Here is a 21,041-nt window from a genome sequence, read left to right as displayed (position 1 = left end):
ATCGGAAGGGAATCCATTTCCAGGTGTCGCGATGACGCCCGGCAAGAGTTGGAACGGAAAGCCTTTGAAGGGCATACGTAATTTTTCAAAATCGACCTCCTTGCCTTAAGCCACCTGAAGAATTTCCAGGCGGACAAAGGAGCAGGAAGAGGCGTGCAGGCCCGAGACTGCGCTTTGCAAGCCCCGGCGGAGGCAGGCGGCCGCCCTGCTGGGGAGCCGGCTGCCGCGAGGGCCGCGAAGAGTTAACCAGGGCCGGCGCCCCCCGCGCGCTCCCCGCCCCCGTCCCCACCCTCGCGACTCGGGGTTCAAGCGCTCCCCCCGGTGGCAGCGGCGGCCCAGACGTGAGTTGGATGCCCAGCGTCCTCCCCCCATCGCCAGCCCCGCGCCCGTCCTCGAGGGCCTGCCTCCGCGCGCGCGGGCCGGCTGGGTGCGCGCCGGCGAGAGCAGGGGCCCGCCCGGCTCCCCGCCCGCCGCCGCCCGGACTCATGCGGCGCCGAGTGAGCGAGCGGCGCGGAGCCCAGCGGCGCCTCGGCCGAGCCCCTCCGCAGCAGGTACGCGCCGGGCCGCGGGGGCGCGCGCGGAGGGGGGGAGGGGGCGCGCCGCGCGGGGTCCGCGCGTGGCTCCGTGTGCGCGTCCCGGTTCCGCGGCGGCGGCGGCGGCGGCGGCTGCAGGACGAGCCGAGCAGGCTCAGCCATATTTGATGGTTTTGTTGCTTCGCTCGGGAGTAATTGAATGCCGAAGGTCGCTGCCTAGTGGAGATAATATAGTACGTCATTAATATGGCGCCAAAAGATTGGGTTCTCGCTCGGGAGCGAGCGGGCAGGGAGGCGGCCGCCCGGTGCAGCGTTACTATCCCAACAGGAACTTGGGCATTGCCGGGGCGGGGGGCCGCAGAGGCCGAGAGGATGATTTGGGGATCCTGAGAATTGATCTCTGGCGGCTCAGTAAGTTTTGTCCTTGCTGTCGTTCGCTTTCCAATTCGGTGGGCTGAAGACTTGGAGCTTTTTCTTCTTTGGGGATCCGTGAAGCACATGCGGGGTTTCAGGTGAACCATCAATGAAAGGTGCTCCGTGTAGTTGTCTTTAGTTGGTACGATTCTTTAAAAGAACCCCCCCACCCCGAAACCAAAGTGCATGGGACTGCGTGAAAGTGGAAAGCGTAGCAGCAACTTGGTAGACAGAGGGCAATGGCAGAACGCAGGTCCGCATTTGTCCAAACATAGGTGTGTGTGTGTGTGTGTGAGTGTGACAGAGAAAGGTACGGCTGTGCAGCGTGGCCGCAGTCCTGACTTGTCGCCGCGTCACCACATGTCCAAAATGTTCATTGCATCAAGGGCAATGGGGGTGGCGGCGGGGGTGTACAGGGACGTGTTGGCAAGTCGATTTTTCCAAATTGGGCTTCCAATCCCCAGATGGTTCCCTTACAACCAGACCGCCTGGAAAGTGTAAGACCCGTCGTCGGTGAAATGAAGAAGGAGCGCCCCAGGGCGAGCAAAGTGCCGGTGAATCGTGAACTCCCAACGGCTCGCAAATTGTAACCTCTGCCACCGGCTGCCAATTGTGGGGGTGGGGTCGCGTGGTGCCCGGCGCTGCCTGACGGGCGGGGTGCGTTGCCCGGGACTGCAAGTTGCAAAGCCCTGCTGTGCACGTGTCTTGCGCCTGGGAGTGTGTCCCTGTGTGTGTGTGTGTCTGTGTGTGAGTTGGGAGCCCTTGTTCCGGAGCGCTCCGGCTTCCCGAGTTCCTCGGCGCTAGCTTGCAAATGCGGGCGAGGGATGGAATGTGGAATGTTGACCGGGGAACCGATTCCAGTCGGAACGGTCCCATTTGCTGGAGAAATTCGATCCCTTCCACCTCCTCCCCGCCCCCCCACCCCCCGCCCGCCTTCGGGCAGGAGGCGGGGCCGAGGGCTCGGCTGCAGCTCAAAGTGGCGGCTCGCGGCGGCGGGAGGCAGGTGCACGGCACCCGCCGGTGGGGGTGCCTCAACTTCCGTGGGCGTTTAAATAGCAGCCTCTCTCCCCTCCCACCGGTAATAGGTGACCTGGCGGCCGAGGACGGCGGGGGGAAGGGGCCGGGGGAGCCCCGGGGACGAGCCTTCGCGGCACGTGGGCAGGTGCTGGGTGGCCCCGGGGCCAACTTTTGTACCCCGCTCCTGGCGTTGGCGGAGACGCGGCCCCGTGTGGGAAGGGCGGCGGGCGGCGGCGGCTTCTCGGCCGCGACCGGAGCGTCACCTAACGGTCCCAGCCGCGTCGCCGCGGGCGGGGGTGGGGGGCCGCGGGGGCGGGGAAGCCCGGCCCGCCGCGCCCGCGCCGCGGGAGTTCGGCACAAAGCCCCCGGCGCGGGGTTGGCCCGGGCGCCCCCACCCCGGCAGCGGCCCGCAGCCCTTCGCCGTCCCCGGGCCGGTTCCGGCGGGCGGCCGCAGGCGTGTGTTTGTTGGTTCCGCGGCGCCCTGCTCGCCGGATGGCTTCCTGTGACAGAGGTGATACAGTTTCCAGAACTGTCGAGGGGCGGGAGCGGGAGCCGAGCCCGCTCGGGGCTGCTCGCCGCCGCCGCCGCCGCCGCTCCCGGCTCCTAACCGTCTCCCGCCGGCGCGCCCGCCCCGGCCTGAAGGTGCCGCCCCGGAGGGACTCGCGGAGGGCGACGGCGCGGCCGTTTCCAGCGACGCCAGTGGCTTCTGGCCGCGAGGGAGCGTTTGATTTGCAACTGGGGCCGCGCGGATTGGTGCAGCGGGCGGCGGCGGGGCGGGAGGAGCGGCGGCGGCGCGGGGCGGGGCGGGGGGCACTTCGGAACGCCGAGGGCGGCGGCGCTGCGGAGGGAGCGGGCGGGGAGCGCCGGCGGCGGCGGCGGCAAGGTGTCACCCCGGGTCCGGGGCTCCTCCCGGCGGCGGGGCCCGGAGTGACTCCCCTCCTCCCGCGCCGTTGTTCCCGTCGCCGGGCTCGGGGAGCGAGGGGCGGCGCCGCGGCCCAGCGCACACCCGGCGGCGGCGGGAGCCCGGCGCGGTGTTCGGGGTGCTGGGCGCGAGCCTCGCCCCCGGGGTCTCCCCGTCCCCGCACTCGAGCTCCTCGGCCCGGGCCGCCCCCCGCGGGCTCTGCCCCCCGCGGGCGCCCTCGGCCCCGGGCTCCCCCCGCAGGGCGCGCGGAGGCGGCCGCGGACCCGGCGCCCGGTGTGCGCGGCGAGCAGACAAAAAAGCGGGCGATTTAAACGTGCCTTCGAAACCCGTTAGGCAGGCGCCGGCACCCAGAGGCCGTTTCAAAGTAGCTCTCGCTGGCTTGCCAGCCGCGGGGCGGCCACTCCGTCCTCTGACTTCGGCCAAGGGAGATTTCATATTTTGGGGGTTTTTTTTGTTTTGTTTTGGAAATTGATGGCTGCGGCAGGGAATGATTTTTTTTAAAGGAGCCAGATTTTTAGGAAAGTGGATGAGGATCTCTGAGGTTTCTATTAATGGCAGTGCTTACTTCTCTCCCAAAGGTTTTTATCAAGGTGAACTATTTTTACTTTTTGGAAACCCGCTGTTGAAAGGGCAGCTCTCTAGCTACTTGTAGCTCAAGGCTAATGCACTAGTTTTAAGATCCAGAAATTGTTTCCTCGAAAGCTGATTTGGGTAGTGAGTGCCCAGCCAATGGACTGCTTAGAGAGTACATTATTAAGTGATATTTCGACCAAATCACAGCTAATTATTTCTAGAGAGGCAGTATTCTACATAATGTACTGAGACCGCTTAAACACCTGTGATGTATTGTTGAAGGCAGAGGGTGGGTTGGGTGGGGACAACGTATGTGTGTGTGTGGGGGGGGCTCCATCCCTAGCAAATTCCTGCAACCCAGGAAATGTATTGACCTTTTACCATTTATTTACTGTCACATTTACATCAGATGGTTTGTCTGATGGTGGTTATTTTGTGAGCTTCTTTGAGTTTGTTTGTATGTGTGTAATTGATCTGATATTTTCATGTCAGTGTCGAAATTATGATTTTCAGCACTTTAACTGTTAGCTTACCTCACCACTCTTTATCCCTGTAGTAGTAGCAGAGCAGAGAGGCAGTTACCTGGACATGCACTAGGACTTGAACTTGAATCCATCTTTAAGATCTCCTTTCTGGCAGTGGCTACAAGCAGCCACTATGAGTGGGTTGTCAGAAGAGATTGAAACTAGATAGATGCTCACTTAGAGGGGAAAGAAGTCACACACAGAAAACCAATAGAAAACCCAACCATTTGTCTTCCACCACATTCCAGCTTTTGCACCAGTAGACTAGTGTTTAATATCGATATTAGTTACTAAGATCGAAAGACTGCCTATAGAGGGAATACAATGAAAATTAAGTATGCATTTCCCTAGGGAAATGGTATATTTTTAGAAACATAAGTGGTTGCTTGCTTAAAGACTTGGGGGAGAAAACAACAAAAAACTTGGAGGGCTTATTAACAAGGCTGTGCCTCAGCCGCACTAGACAATGAATCAGTACTGACTTTGACTTGGAGGTCTTAGTCCTTTAAGAAAGTGTTACAGAAGCAGATAAAATAAAAATGCCAATTACCACTACAGATTTTTTTCCCTTTCCTGATAATTTTATGTGAAATTATCACTGGAATGTTTTCATCAGAATGAAACCATAAATACTGTGTTGCTAGTACAATGGTAATGTGCTTGGCTGCAAAAAGTTTTCAATTCAAACCGAAGCAGCCACTCCTGTGGAAGAAAATACCTGGTGATCTGCTGAAGATTAGGAAACCCTACTGGCAGTTCTGTTGCGTCCTTCAGGGTTGGTATGAGTGGAATTGACTGAACTGCACACAATACCAGCAATGCAGGATCAGCTATCTTAATTCGTTTTATCTCATCTATTACTGAGGCTTACTCAGATTTTCTCTGTTGGCCCCCAAGAATAATGGAGCAGCTTTTTCCAGAGACTGTCCAGGGAAGAATCAGACATCGCATCTGGTTATCTCCTTTAACAGATTGAAATTTTTAGTAGCTCTTTGACAACAGCTGACATGAAGAATCCAAACTCTTGGAAGCAAAATCAGTCTGGATTAAAAAAAAAGAACTTGGAAATAGATATGTTTCATTGTAATTTGGAGGTCTTAGATTTAGAGACCAACCATTTCACAAATACTTAAAAGAAAACTGGGTATGATGTGCTTATCCACAGACTTGTTGGAAAAAGGATTGTCAAATATTTGTTTTTCAATACTGAGGTAATTGGGACAGCAAACATCAAGACATCAACCACTGATCATATCCCACACTTTAGGAGTGGTGTGTGTGCGTGCACGCGCGCGCAAGAGATGTCATCTGCCTCAATTCTTTACTTGTCTTCCTGTTTGTCAAGTTCTTCCCTGTCTACTGTTACAGGGCATCTGTTAACACCATAATAGTTAATGGTGTGTCAAAACTTGCACCATAAACCCTGCTTTACTACTAGCTTTCTAATTCAGACTTTCTCTGGAGAAAATATGACATTATGAAAGCCTTAGACAAAACATCTTGCTCTTTTATGTGGATTGGCATCTAGTAATTTGTCTTGTTACAGCAGTGAGAGTTATATCACTTTCAAACTCTCCTGCCCCTCTTTCAAGTCTGTTAACTTAGGAAATTGGCACCATGTTCAACAATGTCTTTTTAAAAATAAAAGGTGGCTTGCTTGGAGTTAAGTTTCTTGGAAGGTTATCAGAAGTCTAGTAGGAACTTAAATAGAGGAAGTATTTTAATTCCGGAGACCTAAGTTTGTTTCCTTGAAAGTTTAAGTGTTCAGTTTATTTTCTCCATTTTCAAGATTTTGGAGGAGTCTGTAAATGATCATTTGGGCACTAATTACTATTTTGTAGAATATAAATCTCAGGAAATTGTAACTTAATTGAGTCTCTCACATTAATGTACTTTTCATGGGAAAATATTGGTCAGAGGTAATGAGGGGCCTACAGGAGCCCCGTGGTGTTAGAGTGGTGCTGTGCATTGGGCTGCTAACTGCAAGGTTAGCAGTTTGAAACCACCAGCCGCTCCTATGGGGGAAAGATGAGCTTTTTTACTCCCTTAGTTAGAGCTTCCTACTCTGTCCTACAGGTCACTGTGAGTAGAAATTGATTTGAAGACTGTGAATTAACTCTGTATTCCTAATGAATGTAGGGATGGCCCCAAAGCCCCCCTTTACTTGTAAGCAGAAGTGACACTGCCTGTAATTTAGTATCACATCATGGAACAAAAAGGTAGTTTTCAAGTGGAGATTTAACCCAGGATCTGGTGACGTTATTGAGGCTTTATGAAGACAGGAAGTTGAATGATTACTCAGGAAAAAGAAAGATGCCAGGTTTAGGATGAGAAGTTGGTCACTGAGGGCCGGGTCTGTGTATTTTCATATTTTACTAATTATAAATCCAAAGTATATAATGTGCTCTCAACCTGTGTTCAGAGAGCAAACTTGACTCTCAGACCAGTCAAGTGTTTTCCTGTGGTTCTGCCAGCCAGGATAAGAAAGGTGACTGAGGACAGCCGAATGAAGGAAGCTGATTTTTAAAACTTTAGATTCTTTTGGGCTTACTTGGCTGAGGGATTCCACCACAGGCTTCTTGTGTTTGAAAGCATTGGCAGTTGGCAATAACGCTGTTTAATATTGATCACTTGTAATGCCAACACAGGAGATTTTATTGAAGATTCACGACAGCTTCCAGTTTTTTTATTTTAAAGCATTTTATTGCGGGCTGGTGCAGCTTTTATCACAGTCCATACATTTTTGTCAAGCACATTTGTTGCCATCATTTTCATTCTACTTGAACAGCTTCCAATCGCTAAGCAGTTACTTTAAGTGAAGATGTTAGTGATGAGGATCCAAACTGAAGAGCAACGCGAGTGTCCACCATGCCGTCCATTAGTTGGTGGTGGTTGTGTGCCCGCCATTTGTGTGGACTCTCAGTGACCCTTCAGGACAGGCCAGGACTGCTCCCAGGGCTTCCCAGGCCAGCATCTCTGGAGCAGACGGACAGGCATTTTCTCCTGCAGAGCCTTTGAAGGGTTAGCAGCTGAGTGCTTAAGCAATGTGTCACTGGGGCTCCTTTTACTCCATGGTAAGGAGCAAGGTGAGCAAGCTGCTTGAGCTTAGTTGCCTGGTTGACCTGAAATTGTTGGTTGTTTCTCCGGGGCCCGTCGTCTCAAGCTTCACTTACTAGTGCTGAATGAAATAAGGTGATGTCCCTAAGATGTGTACACTGCTTCTTGGTGGCTTACAACAGTTTAAGATGTAAGGAACATCTTCAAGAACCTGTAACATAAGAAAATTTTCCCCAGAAAGTGCAGCCTCCCCAGAAATTTGCATGCCATTTCCGGGGTTCAGTGGACTCCTTTCAGTGCACCCTGGGGGTTCTAGTTAGCGTTTTAATTCTGGTGATTTCTTTTTATACTTCCTCTGTGTTCCTTGTATTGTCACAATTTGTCTTGTTAAAAGTTTTTTTCTACAACATTTTTATGCTGATTAGAAGTTATTACAGTAGTCCCCCTATACAGTGTCACTTTCTCAGGTGTTTCAGCCACCCATATTAACCACTGCCTCTAAATAGCCTCTATTTAAATTACTCGCTGTTTGATTAGATTTCCAGCCAGCCCGCTCTGCTTGGTGTAAGCCAGGAACAGCACAAGTAGTGGGCCCTGTCCTGTGCACAGAACGGGGAAATAAAAGCCAGTGCCATACTATCCGTGGGGTCTCAGAACGGACCCCCTACAGATAACGCTCAGCAGCGTATTTCTGATGGCGGTTCAGTTCCCTATCTGATTTGAACCTGAGAACACAAGTCGGAATCGGAAGGTGACTTGATAAAGAGAGGCGACTAGCTTGATGACTGGTTTGAAACTCTGGCTCCTGGTTCCTTTTTGAGATGATTCTGATTCATGGTGACATGTGGGCGGTACAACTGCTCCCGGGGCTTGTCAAGGTTGACCCATGGAAGCAGATGGCCGGGCCTGTTTGCCGAGACACCTCGGGGTGGGTTTGGACCATCGACTTTTGGTTAGTCGTCAATGCCTAACTGCTTTGTGCTACCCAGGAACTTCCTTTAATTCAGATAGGCCATTTGGGGAACCTTGATACATACAGGAGCTTTGGTGGTGCAGTGGGGATGTACTGCAGTGGACTGCTAACTGCACGGTCAGCAGTTCAAACCAGCTCTTCTGTGGGAGAAAGAAGGGGCTCTCTGCTCCTGTGAGGAGTTGCCGTTTCAGAAACCCATCAGTGGGATTCCAGCCCTGGTGGCATAGTGAGGTACTGGGCTGCTAACCTCAAGGTCAGCAGTTGGAAACCACCCGCAGCTCTGGGAGGAAGATGGCCCTTGCAGGCTCCCATGAAGAGTTCCAGGCTCAGAAACCCACAGGTGCAGTTTTACTTTGCCCTGTCAGGCTGCTGTGAGGTGGAATCCCCTTGATGGCAGTGGAGTTTGTTTTTTTGTTTTTTGTTTTTTTAAAGAGCCCTGGAGGTCTGGTGGCATGGTACGTAGCTAAGTGAAAGGTTGGTACTTTGACCCACGAGCCACTTGGTGGGAAAAAGATGAACGTGGTCCTCTGTTTCCTTAAAGGGTAAAATGTTAGGACCCCATGGGCCAGCATTACTATCCTAATTTGGCTATCGGCAGAAAGACGGGACTTTTTCCCCACGCCCTTTGGAAGCCCATAGGGCAGCCCTACCCTCTTCCATAGGGGTGGCTGTGAGTTGGACTTGACTCGTGGCAGTGAGTCTGGTGTGGGTTTAATGAGCCATCTGTTGCTGTAAAGATTTACAAAGCCTCAGAAACCCTAGATAGAGTTGCTGTAAGTTGGAATCCACTCTGGCAGTGGGTTTTGTTTGTTTTAATAAGGCCACGATGAGTTGGAATTGACTGATGCATCAGGTTTGGTCTGGGTTTTGGTAAACTCAGGAATGCACATCTGAGGAGTCCTGGTGGCAGCCGGGGGTCAGGCATTAGGCTGCTAACCACAACGTAGGCAGTTTAAACCTTGCAGCTGATCCTCGGGAGAAAGCAGAGGCTTTCTGCTCTCTTAACGATTCATAATCTTGGAACCCCTAAGGAGTAATTGCACTCTGTCCAATTGGGTTGCTATGAGTTAGAATTGACTCACTGACAGTGGAGGAAAACACACCTACCTAGGTAGTCCTTTCCTCGGGGGCCCAGGTTAAGGGGCTTGGTCTAAGGGGATTTTGTTTTATATGGTCAAGTTGCTGCTAACCCTTAAGCGGCTTTATATGATGAAGTAGAACTGTCCCTACGGGGTGTTCTTGGCTGTCATCTTGACTGAAGCCGACCATGAGGTCTCTTTCCTGCGGAGCTGCTGGGTCAGTAGCCAAGCACCTAACTGTTGCTTCCCTAGGGCTCCTTGGGCGAGGGGAAGTGGGGGAGATATTTTTATAAAAGACAGTGATGTCATTGCGAACACCCAGTGCACACGTCACACCATGTGGAAGTTAATCCTTGCTGAGCAGTGCTCATACCCCTGTGGTGGTGTGCTGAGAACACTAACACATTACTGCCTCCCGCTCTACTGTTTGGATGTTCCATCAGGGTGAGTATCAGGCGCAGTCTCAGTCAGATCCGCCTGCAGGAAAACCAGCTTTCAGTTCCCAAGTTGGCAGGCTGTTGTAGTGCATGGTCTTCAGCTGACATAATAACCTCTTCAAAATCCCAGGGGATGCCCAGGAGGGGGATGTCCCTGATCAGAGACGCTTGAGAAGAGGTGACTGGTACAAGTCAGTGCCCACCCTCCGTAGGCGGGGGTGGTTCTGCTCCTGGCTTTACGCTGTATGCCGTCACTTGCGTACTTCATCTCCAGAATTCAACGTAAGTGAAAGGCGGATCAAGTGATGTCTGGAATCTCCAGCAATACAGTTAGGACTTTATGTGGGGTCCTTTGGGGGAAGATTTCAGATAGGCAATCTGTGGTGTGAGACTTGGTTTTAAATTTTTTTTATTTTAGCATTTTATTGTTTTAGGTAAAAGTTTACACAGCAAGTAAGTGTCCCATGTACCAGTTCATTAAACAGAATGTTCCATGACCTCTTCTCATCTCTGCTTTGGGGAAAATGTTCCTTTGGTCTTCTATAGCTAATTGTTCTAAGGGTCTCGGCTTCATGCTATCATTGAATTTTATAGGACAGTCTTTGTTTGGCTGAAAGGTGACTTGCGGGAGTTTTAGGTTAAAAGGGTGCTTTCAGGCAATAATGACAAAGATGTTCCTTCAGTCTCCATCAGTCCAAATAACTGTCATCTTTTTAAAATGAACTTGAGTTTCGTTTTACAATCCCCCGCCCCCCATTCTAACTGAACCTTTTGTTGTGTTCCTGCTCAGAATATTCAAGGTAGGGCTCTTTCCATTTTTACTTCAGACAGGGCTTTCCAGACCTTGCTGTGAAGTTTTGAGATAATTTTAATGTCTTCCTGGCTATAAACAAGATTTGTACAATTGTAGCGCCTTTTTATTTTTGACTGTGCCATCTAGGTCTTCTGTTTGGGTGTTTCTTTACGGATTTTAAAAGTTTTGGGTGGGTTAACGTTGTTAACAGGAGCTCTGGTGGTGCCATGTATTGAGCATTAGGCAGCCAGCTGCAAGGCTGGCAGTTCAAGCCCACGAGTGAAGGCCGCTGAGGCTGCCTGCACTGTCGGGGTGTTCGGTCTCGGGCTCTGTGCAGCACTTCTCTGCCCTGTCAGGCCGCTGTGAGTTGGAACTGACTTGGTGGTTTTGGTTTTTAACGTTGTTAGTGGTAACTGATGATTTCTGACAACCAGCTATAATCAAGGAACAAAGTTCCTCAAAAACAGCTGCATTTCAATCTGTGTGAAGTGTAATTGTCATTAACTGGTTGAGTCTGGCTTCTTCTGCAGAAGCTGCTCTGTATATCTTATGTAAGAACAGCTGGTTAAAGCGTTTAAAAGTCTTTTAAAATTACCCTGTAGACACGTTGCGTTTATTGATTTATCCTAGCAAGGGTAGAAGAATAGATGGTAGACTCCTTCTCTTTACCTTGATTCATTCAGAAAATACTCTTGTTAACATACTGGTTTTTCTAAAATGCTGTTCTTTAATATACATTTATGATTTGACCTGAAAGAGAGAGTTGTAAATTATCTGGTTCGGAGAACTAAAGGCAGTACAAAACAAACTTTCTACAGTGAAGTGCTTTGAAAAGAAACTTTTCATATAGCCTTTAGAGATTAGTCTTCTCTGGTAAACTGTTCACCATCAGAGGAAGAGTGGGTCACATGGGCAGACAGACTTCATTTCTTCTGTGCGTCCTGATTGGGTGGCCACACTGTGTTACCCATTCTGCGGTCATGTCTGAGGTTGTGGAAAAGATTGAGCAAATTGATTAACCATGCCTGCCATGGTGGAGGAAAGAGCACATTTGATGGCCATTTCTGGAATGGAATAAAATCTGTGAAATGTAAATATTAATAAATATATGAGGGGTTTTAAAAAGTTGGTGTAAAATTTTATTTATTTTCATTCCACACACACGCCACCCCCCCCCCCCAACAATTTTTTTAAGCTGCTGCATGTCTACTTCAAAGAAATAGCTCACACAGTTGGGGCAAGGGGAGGCTGGCACGTCCCAAATCTGATGGCAGACTGGAGACCTCTGCTGGCTCATGCGCTTTTTGGGGCTGGTCAGTCTGAGATCCGCATGTCAGACTTCTGCAGGCTTTACCCATGAACTGCCTGAAGAACCAGGGATCACGCGGTAGAGTGCAGGCATGAGAGGGTGGGCTCTGCCGTCTGTTATATACAACAGGCTGGCCACACCTCCAAGGACACCCCTCTCTCAGCTGACTGACGGCTCCCATTAGAGCACAGACTGGAAGGCGCTTGGTTATTTGGTGAAAGAGTACCTGGCTTAGCCAAGGTGACACAAAACATTCACCATCACCATAAGTTATTCAAGTTTGATTCTTCAAACCTAATTTAAATCATAATTTTTCTGCCCGTGTTATTTCTGTTGAATATTTTAAATGACCTACTGACATAGTGACCTTGTACACAAATCTTTGAAAACCTTTGCATTTGGGTCATAATAGCATTATCCCATAACCCCTCCCAGTTTTCCCTCCTGTACTGTTCCATGAGGAATTCTTTTAAAGCCAGACAAACCTGTGCTACCGGTGAACTCTTGATGACTGCTCATGTTAGGCTGATGGTTTACATCAGGCAAGAAGTGCTGCTCACAGGGACTTTATGTGTCTGGGAAGGAAGATTTTAGATTTAAAATCTTTACTCAGAGTACTAGAGGATTATAGTAAAAAAGTAAAACCACCCACAAGGTCATGAAGACAAAAGTTCCTACTCTGTTCCCCAGGGATAGTTACTATTACCCGGAAAATTTCCATGAATATATAAGCATTTGGTGTTTGTGTTCACCCCCTCCCCATTTAAATACAAATGGATATAAATGGCCCTACATCCCTCTTCCCCTTCCTACAGTTGCTTGTTTTCCCCATTCCTTTTATTATATCTTGGGCATCTTTCCATGTCTGAGCATCTAGCGCTGCCAGCAAAGAATTCTGAGTCGATGGAAATGGGAGTAAAGCCTCAAGATTGGAGGCTATTGTGACTGACTGCCTTCTTTGTTTGGGTGTGAGTTCATTTACTCCCATGTCAAGGGAAAGAATAAAAATCGCATTCCACATACAAATGATTGGAATGTTGTCATAGCCGTTCTTCCTCATTTGCTGACTCTGTAATTGAGTCAGCAATTACAGATTCTTGGAAGGGGTTTAATAGATAGTTGTAGGGCTCACAAGCAGTGATTGACTTATTTAGAGATTGGCCAATGGGAGCCACTTCATCCAGAACAAGTCAGATAGATACATTTCTTGAAATCTCAAGGAGAGCCTTTATTGACTTTCAAAATTTGATGTTTAAGACAATTTAGAAAGAATTAGCTAGACTGCACAGCACATGGACTTCATTGTAGTTGTCATTAGTTGTTGTTGGATGCCCTTGGATTGGCTCCGATTCCGGCACAGCAGAAGGGGCGTTGCCCTCTGGCCCCGCCATCACAATTGTTAGGCTGGAGTCACTTGTCGGTTCATCTCTGCTTTCACTGACGCTGAATCGCGCAGGATGCCCTTTTCCTCCCAGGGGGTGGTTTCTCCTGCTACCTTGGCCAAAGTATGGGAGAGGAAGAAGACTCCTCATCCTTGCTTCTAAGGAGCATTCTGGCTACACTTCTTCCAAGACGGATTTGTTTGGCCTTCTGGCAGTCCCTGGTACTTTCAGCATTCCTCACCAGCACCATAATTCAAAGGCATCTACCCTTCTGTGGTCTTGTGTGTTTGTCGTCCAGTTTTCACTTGCATATGAGGTGATTGAAAACCACCCTGGCTTGGGGTAGGTGCACCTTACGCCTTAGAGTCACGTCCTTGCTATTCACAAGGAGACTTTTGTGCGTAGCAGATTTTCCCAATGCATTACATAATTTGATTTCTTGACTGTTGATTTTGTGATTGTGGACATAAGCAAAATGAAACGCTTAACCACTTAAATCTTCAATTATCATGTCGGTCCAGTTGTGAGGATTTCAGTTTTCTTTACATTGTGTAAAGAAAGGCTGGAAGGCTGGAGTCTGATTTCATCAGCATGTGTTTCAAGTCCTCTTGGTTTTGAGAAGTGAGCAGTTTTCTGTAAATTCTGGAGTTTCTGAGGCTGCACATCTTTTTTTTTTAAACGGTTTTATTGGCGCTTCATCCACATGACATACAACTCAATCATATTAAGAAGAATTGGACAATCATTACAACAGTCAGTTTTAGACTATTTTCTTCCTTGTAGTCATTGCTACTCATAATCAAAAAGTTGTGGCAAAACTACACACAAACCATCCTACAGTTCAACAACTCCTACATGTATAACTCAGCACTATTGATTGCACTCATTTTGTTGTACAACTATTATTGGTAATCCTTTTCTAAATTGTATTCCACCAAGATTAACATAAACTCAACGTCCCCTAAGCAACAACTCTTCCTCCTCGCCCATGGCAACCTTTGGTCAAGTTTGGTTTTCGCTCTAAATGGATTCAGATCGCCACTTCTTTCCCCCTTGAAGCAGCTAGTGGATTTGAACCGTGATCATGCGGTTAGCAGACTAGGGCTCTTCATAACATCCACAAGTGTCTAAGTATTAAAGCTTATATGGTTATTTGGTGGATTCTTAGATTTTTCTATTTTGTGACTGTTTATTAATACAAACTCTTAAGCTGAATAGTTTTACATTTGAGCTCTTGGGCAGCATTATGTTTCAACAAGATCAAATGGATTACATTTTTTAAAAGCCTGGAAATATTTGGGGAATGTTGATGACAACATATGTACAAATGTGCTTGGTACAGTTAACATGTGGATTGTTATAAGAGCTGTAAGAGCCCCCAATAAAATGCTTTATTAAAAGATAAAATAAAAAAACAAGCCACGCTCATAAAATTTCTTTTTTTTCCCTATAGGTTGAAATATTTAAACTTAAAATGTTTAAAATAAGACACGTAAGACATTTGCCAGTTAAATTTATGGCAATTTTTGATTACATGTAATCCTTTGGTTAAATTGAGGGAAATCTGGCTATGAATTATTGTTCTGGTCATGTTTTTAGACTATCTCAGAACGATAATGTCGTCAGTTGAGAAATCCTTATCTCAGCAAGTGTTTGCGTTTAAAACCCTAACTTATGAGACCACCAAGGTTTCTTTGACTTTCCCAGGGACAGAAAACCACTGTGAGGTAGATCGTTACTACATTTGGGTGCGCCGAGAACTGCACTCTGTGACAGGCATGGAAGTGACCTGTTAAGAAAAATGTAGTCTCTTCCCCCCCCCCCCCCCGATTCTTTTAGGAATTGAATGATCAGTTATAAATTACTTTAAAAGTAATATTGAAAGTAAAACAAAGCATTTGTTCATTAGAAAATATTTCTTTCTCATTATGTTAGGGTACAGGGCTTCTGAAAATTTTATATATACGTATTGGTGCTGCTAGGTGCTATTGAATCAATTCTAACTCAGAGCGAACCTGTGGACAACAAAACCAAATAGTGTCCATTCCTGGGCCATCCCCACAATTGTTGCGATTGCGTCTATTGCAGCTTCTGTGCCAGCCCACCTCATCGAGGGCCTTCCTCTCGTTCACTGCTCAGTAGGAAGCATGATGTATGTCCCTTTCCAGGAACTGGCCCCTCCTGACAACATGCCCAAAGTAGGTGAGGATAGGTCGCACTGTCCTAGCTTCTAAGGAGCACTCTGGTTGCACTTGTCCCAAGGCAGATAAGACCATTTGCTTGTCAGTTGGTCGTACTGTGGTGTTCATCTTGCTCTGACACCGGAAGCGATGTCACTGGTATTTCAGATACCAGCAGGATCACCCAGAGGGAGCAGGTTTCAGCACAGCTTCCCGACTAAGAAGGAGGAAGGAACAGGCGGTCCACTTGAGAATTAGCCACTGAAAGCCTTGTGCATAGCAGCGATGCGTTGCCAGGTAATTCATTTAGGTGTTAAAACTGTTTGACCGAGATGGGAACAAGAAACTGAAGAGCACATTGCTGTCCAGTCAATTCTGACTCACTGACCCTGATTGACAGAGACTGCCCGCGGGTTTCCAAGGCTGGAAATCTTTACAGAAATAGAGTGCCACTGCTCTCTCCCACCCAGGGGTTTATAGCGCCAGCCGCTGGCCTTTTGGTTAGCCGCAAAGTGCTTTAACCACGGCACCACTGCAGTGCCGTAGGGAACGGAAGGCAGTTTAAAACTAATACAATCAGAGTTACTCCAGTTGCATATAAAGTGGAAACACCTCAAGTTCTATAAAGCTGAGGGAGCATAGGATACGGTTTATAAAAATTAAGTATATTGGGGACTCGGTTATTTATCTATTAGGTTCTTATTTGATGCATAACACAGCATTAGATGCTGCATAAAGAAGAAGTATGCCATCTAATCAGGGACCTACAACTCGTAGGGTGAAACAAGTACGAATGAAAACTGGATAAAACTGGCACGTTGAAGAAATCAGCCTTCCTGCATATGATCCATAAGATAATTAAAATCACTAGGGTGTGATCCTCATTAGAGTTGTAGAGTTTATGGTCTGATAACGGATACCTGTTGCACCGCGTAACTGGACGGTGTGTCTTTCTAAAACTAGACCTTTCTCCGCAATAGGATTGAATAAACATCCTCAAAATTCGTACTCATCTTAGGGTGGGTTTTTCTAGTCCGTCTTCTCCTCGTCTGCTTGGTCATTTCTCACTCTTCCTTTGTTAGAATCACATACCAGCCACGACTTACTCCCTGAGTGTACACCCAGGTCACTGGATTTGTTGACTCAAATTTTTGAGTCATTTTAGGTATGGGTTCCTTGAGCTATTCGTAATTTATTAACTGCTGATTCTGACACCTTTCCCCCCCCCCCCCGCTTTCTTACTTGAGGAAACTTAAATTTCAAGATATTAAAGTAGCTTGCTATCTCATGTATATCTCATGTGCCCTATCGTAATTCAGGAACACACAATCGTGGAAGCTTCATTGCTTCTACCACGTGGAGGATCCTTGTCTAAGTATTTGCTTCATGTCTCTCTCACCTGGTGGACTGGGAGTACTAGAGAGTAGACCTTCCCTAGTTTGTTGACTACATCTCTGGAATCTAACTGGATCCAGTTGTAACTGAATTAATATAAACTAATCCACTATTTAATCTGTGTGAGACTGAAGGGGCAGTAATGTGTATGTGATCTGCTTAGTGGCCTGGTGCTGTGTGCCATGGAGTTGATCTAAACTCAGTGACCCTGTAGGAAGAGTCAAACTGCCCCATTGGGTTTCCTAGGCTGTAACAGTCACAGGGGGAGCCCTGGTGGTGTAGTGGGTTTTGCGTTGGTCTGCGAATGGCGAGGTCAGCAGTTTGAAGCCACCAGGTACTCTGAGGGAGAAAGATGAGGTTACCAACTTATGCAGAATTACAGCCTAGGAAGCCCCCAGGGACAATTGTACCTGTTCTATAGGGTTGCTATGAATCAAAATGGACTCGGTGGCTGTGAGTTTGGGCTTTGAGATCTTCACAGGAGCGGACAGCTTCATCTTTCCTCCCAGGAGTGAGCCGTGAGTTCTGGGTGGAACTGGTCTCTGGTTAGAAGTGAGGCTTTAACCATTTTGCCACCAGAGGGTTTCGAGTAGATACTTGTCATGTGTTTGGTGGTGTACACTTGAGGTAGTGCCCTGAACAGTTGCCCAGTTTTCTTGCTTGCTGCCTCTCTGGAGCAGAGATAGCGGTACTGGAGAATTACTACTAGTGACTGATCCAGCCAGGGTCTTTGGCCAATCAGCTCCTTTTTTACTTTACCCTTTCCAGGCAGTATACGATTATAATGTAGGTCTTTTGTAGTCTTCCTGGTGTCACAGTGAGTTACACTCGGCTGCTAACTTCAAGGTTAGTGGTTCAGGACCACCAGCCACCCTGTGGGAGCAAGCTGAAGCTTTGTACTCTCTCATAAAGATTTACAGCCTGGGAAACCCACAGGGCTGTTCTTCCTGCATAATAGGTCACTGTGAGTCAATGGACACAGTGGCAGCGAGTTTGGTTTCAGCATCTACTAATCAGTACTTCTGTCTACCTAGTTGCTATGTTTCTCATGGGCAGTGGATCCTCCAAAACAGAACCAACCGGTTGTTGAGTTCATTCCAGCTCTGGGCAACCCCGTGTGTGTCAGGTAGAATTCTGCTCCATAGGATTTATCAGTGGCTGGGTTTGCTGGAGCTCCCCAGTCCTTCATACCCTTGAACTGCCAATCTTTCCATTAGAAAGCAAGTACACTAACTCCAGGTTACTTTGAGTCAGTGTCCGTGAAATCCAGGCAGAAGATTGGCTTCAGTGTTGAGGACTACTAGGTCCAGGGTTCTGGGATTGCACTGTCGCTGCCCTGCAAGGTCTTGTTTTCAGCCACCAGCTGGCCCCTCTCACTAATGTCATTATTTCATTTTTCAACCCGAGGGATCTCTGTTCTTTAGAAACACCTAACCCTTTGGGGACACACATACATTCATGGAACATTTAAGTAATGATGTGTGGCAGGAGCTGCTTGACTATTAAAAGTAAACAATACATTAAAAAGAAAAATGCAAAAAGAGAAAAAAGATGAAAACGAGTGGGGGTTGGACGGGGTGGGAGATGTGCAGTGACTTTGCGCTAAACCGTGAACAAGGGCTGGGCTGGGCTGGGGCCAGAGAATAAGCATAGCATTCGCATAGGTTGAGAGCTGAAGGGGAAGGGGATGTTTTCAAGAGACCTGATGGCAGAAACCCTTAAGTTCCTGGCTGGACAATTTGGACTTGGTCTGCGGAGGGAGTGGTTCACCTCTGTGTTATTTATGTTATATGGGGCCACGGGGTAGGCTCTGACTCGTGACAACCCCACGGAGATGATGTAGGCGCTGGAATAACTGGAAATGCAAAGGAATTTCGGCCTCGGAGAACAGAAAACTTCTGAAAGCAATCTAGGTATATGGTTGGGGACCAACCAGTACAATAACAGGACTTGAAAGAGCCAAACTCTAGGCCTTCAAGGGCCTTGCCTGTAGGGTAAGATGTAGGTGTAGGGTAAGATGAGGGTGCATATTAGTAAAGAAATAGGCAGTGGAAAGATTCTGAGTATGGCGATGATGCTTCGCGCGATACCCTCGCTTCTGTATATGCTGTTGTGTATTACGGTGGTTTGCCAGAAATCATGTGTTCCCTCTTCTGACTGCCTGCCTTCCCTTTGTGCTTCAGGATTCAGTCCATACTTTCCCCCTCACTCCATCCACCTCTCTTACAGCCTTGTGCCTCACTGCTCCTGTTAGCTGTGGTAAATATTCCCCCAACACATGGGTGATCTCATGGGCAATATTACAAAAGGCGGCCCAGGTTTGTACCTTGATTGGTTTCAGAGCAGTTCATTGAGTTCACTGATTTTTCAAAGTAGACTGTCAGGTCTTTTTTCCTAGTCCCTCTAAGCTTGGAAGCTCAACATCATAGCAACGTGCTGTGCACCGCTGACAGATAGGTGGTGGCTGAACATAAAATGCATCCGGTGGGAAATGGAGCCAGGTCTCCCACATGGAAGGTAAGAAGTCGGTCCCTGAACTTGTCTGTCTCCCCAACTAGACCAGACATTCCTTGATGTCAGAGATAGTAATTTTTTTCTAGCCCCTTCAGGTATATCGGCATTGTGGGACTGCAATTAGGGGTTACTGCATTCTCCTGCTGCTTTCTTTGGAGTGCTGCGCGGAGCCCTTTCAATTGATTGTTGCTCATCTTGCCTCTGTCTAGCTGAAAACCAGCCGTTGCTCTAAGTCAGGGGAGGTAGTGAAGCGGAAGGAATGCTGCTTTCTCGCTGGCTTTTAGTGGACAGATGTTTGCAGCACACACCACTGGTGCTGTATATCTTTGTGTGTGTGTGTGTGTGTGTGTGTGTGTTGTATATCTTAAAGGTAACAGTAGCATGCGTTTTTGATTTCCTGAGACAGTAAGTAACCCAGGGTGAGATAAATCAGCCTGATGTCAAGGTTTAAGTACATTAGAGCCACAAAGGAGGAATTTCTGCCCTGCACTAACCCCCATTACTGGGCCAGGTTCCCTGGAGAAGTGAAGTACAGTATTTTCAACCTTCATTACTCAAGATCTTTCAAGGGTGGATGAAAATGGAATTCATTAGGAGGAAAATACTATTTTTACTTTTCTGTTCCCTGTATAGTTTCGCTTGAAGAGAGAATTTATGCGTGTTTAGGAGCATCTTTCTGTTAGGCCAACGCTTGCATTTTTCCTCTAGTGACTGTTGAAGTGTTTTCTCTGGGAGTTATGTTTGCGAGCTGGGAGGAAGGCATTTTGATTTTAAAAGATTCTTAAGTTTTCCAAGCTTTCGTTTAGGTAAATTTAAGTTGTCTGAATCAATGGAGACGTAATGAGCGTTTGTTTCCATCTGGGAAGTGTTTTGTGGACTTCCTCAGCCTCTTGAGTGTATGGGGTTCTCACCCCCTCCCTCGAGGTGGCAGGCAACCTTCTTCTTGCTGTGTTGCATCACGCTGCTACTTTTAGGGGATTCCTCTCTTGTTGTTTTAAAGTTCTCTTTTAACTCGGGAGCCCCAGTGCCACTGTTGGATAAACTTTAGGCTGCTGACTGCAGGCCAGTGGTTCAAAGGGACCAGCTGCTGGGGGAGTGGGGGGGAGATGGGGCTGTCTGCTTCTGTAAAGACTGACTGTCGGAAACCCTCTGTGGGAAACCTCAGTATCCCGCTCTGGGCTGGAATGGACTCAATGGCAGTGGGCTTGGTTTTGCTTTTGTAACTTACGACTTGGCACGCGGAAGCTGACATGAGGAATGAGGTCTTACCTCCTACCTCCCAGTGCCGTTTTCCCTAGGATGCTGAAGCATGGTTAGCTGTCAGCTGTTGATATTTTTGCCACAGGGTGACAGGACAGGGAAGGCAATCATTTCACGTGGGGAGTGGCCACAGGTGCCTGACAGCCGTGGCGGCTTTTGGCTGGAGAGGGCTTGCATTGCTGAGTGCTCTGAAACTGGGCGGGCACAGGACCTGGGATCACGCCCACAGTGCAGAGCCCTGGCCCACCAGGTGTGGGCCTCAGAGAGAGAACTCATAGATCAGGACCCAAGTCCCGTTTCTTTTGTGATGATTTTTTTCCCCAATGGTTTTTGAACAATGTGTTGGGAAATCAACTCCCACCCCATGGAGGGAGCTTTGAAATGAGGGAAACATTGACTTTGTTGTTGCTGGCCGCCCTCGAGTCAGCCCAGACCCAGGGCAACCCCATCCACAATGGGAGCAGATCATTATTGTTTTCATTAGCTGATTTTTGGAAGTAGATCACGGGCCTTATTTCTCAGATCTGCCCGTAATCCGAAAGCTCTGGAAAGTTCAGCAGCACAGCAACACTCGAGCCCCCGCCCACAGGACGATCGGTGGTGGCACTTGGAGACTGGGGACTCAGCTCTCTGAATGAGTCATCGGGGTCCATTTCGGAAGTGGGAACAGACTGCACTG

General features: G+C 48.2%; 1 protein-coding gene across 18 annotated transcripts in view; it reads left to right on the top strand.

Moving 5' to 3' along the window:
- Window positions 1–233: 233 nt before the first annotated feature.
- JADE1 (jade family PHD finger 1) overlaps window positions 234–21,041 on the top strand; it is a 62,612-nt gene continuing 41,804 nt past the window's right edge. For 2 of the 18 annotated variants that reach the window (XM_075543792.1, XM_075543791.1), the window contains exon 1: window positions 1,744–2,032. In XM_075543792.1, the coding sequence (XP_075399907.1) occupies window positions 1,759–2,032 (274 nt within the window). In that variant the 5' untranslated portion in view covers window positions 1,744–1,758. The other 16 variants (XM_075543800.1, XM_075543795.1, XM_075543802.1 and 13 more) reach the window with 16 other exon arrangements.

Source organism: Tenrec ecaudatus, chromosome 3, assembly GCF_050624435.1.
Source record: "Tenrec ecaudatus isolate mTenEca1 chromosome 3, mTenEca1.hap1, whole genome shotgun sequence".
Classification (NCBI taxonomy): Eukaryota; Metazoa; Chordata; class Mammalia; order Afrosoricida; family Tenrecidae; genus Tenrec; species Tenrec ecaudatus.
Note: the sequence above shows the minus strand (reverse complement) of the source record. Positions and strands in the feature narration are given on the sequence as shown.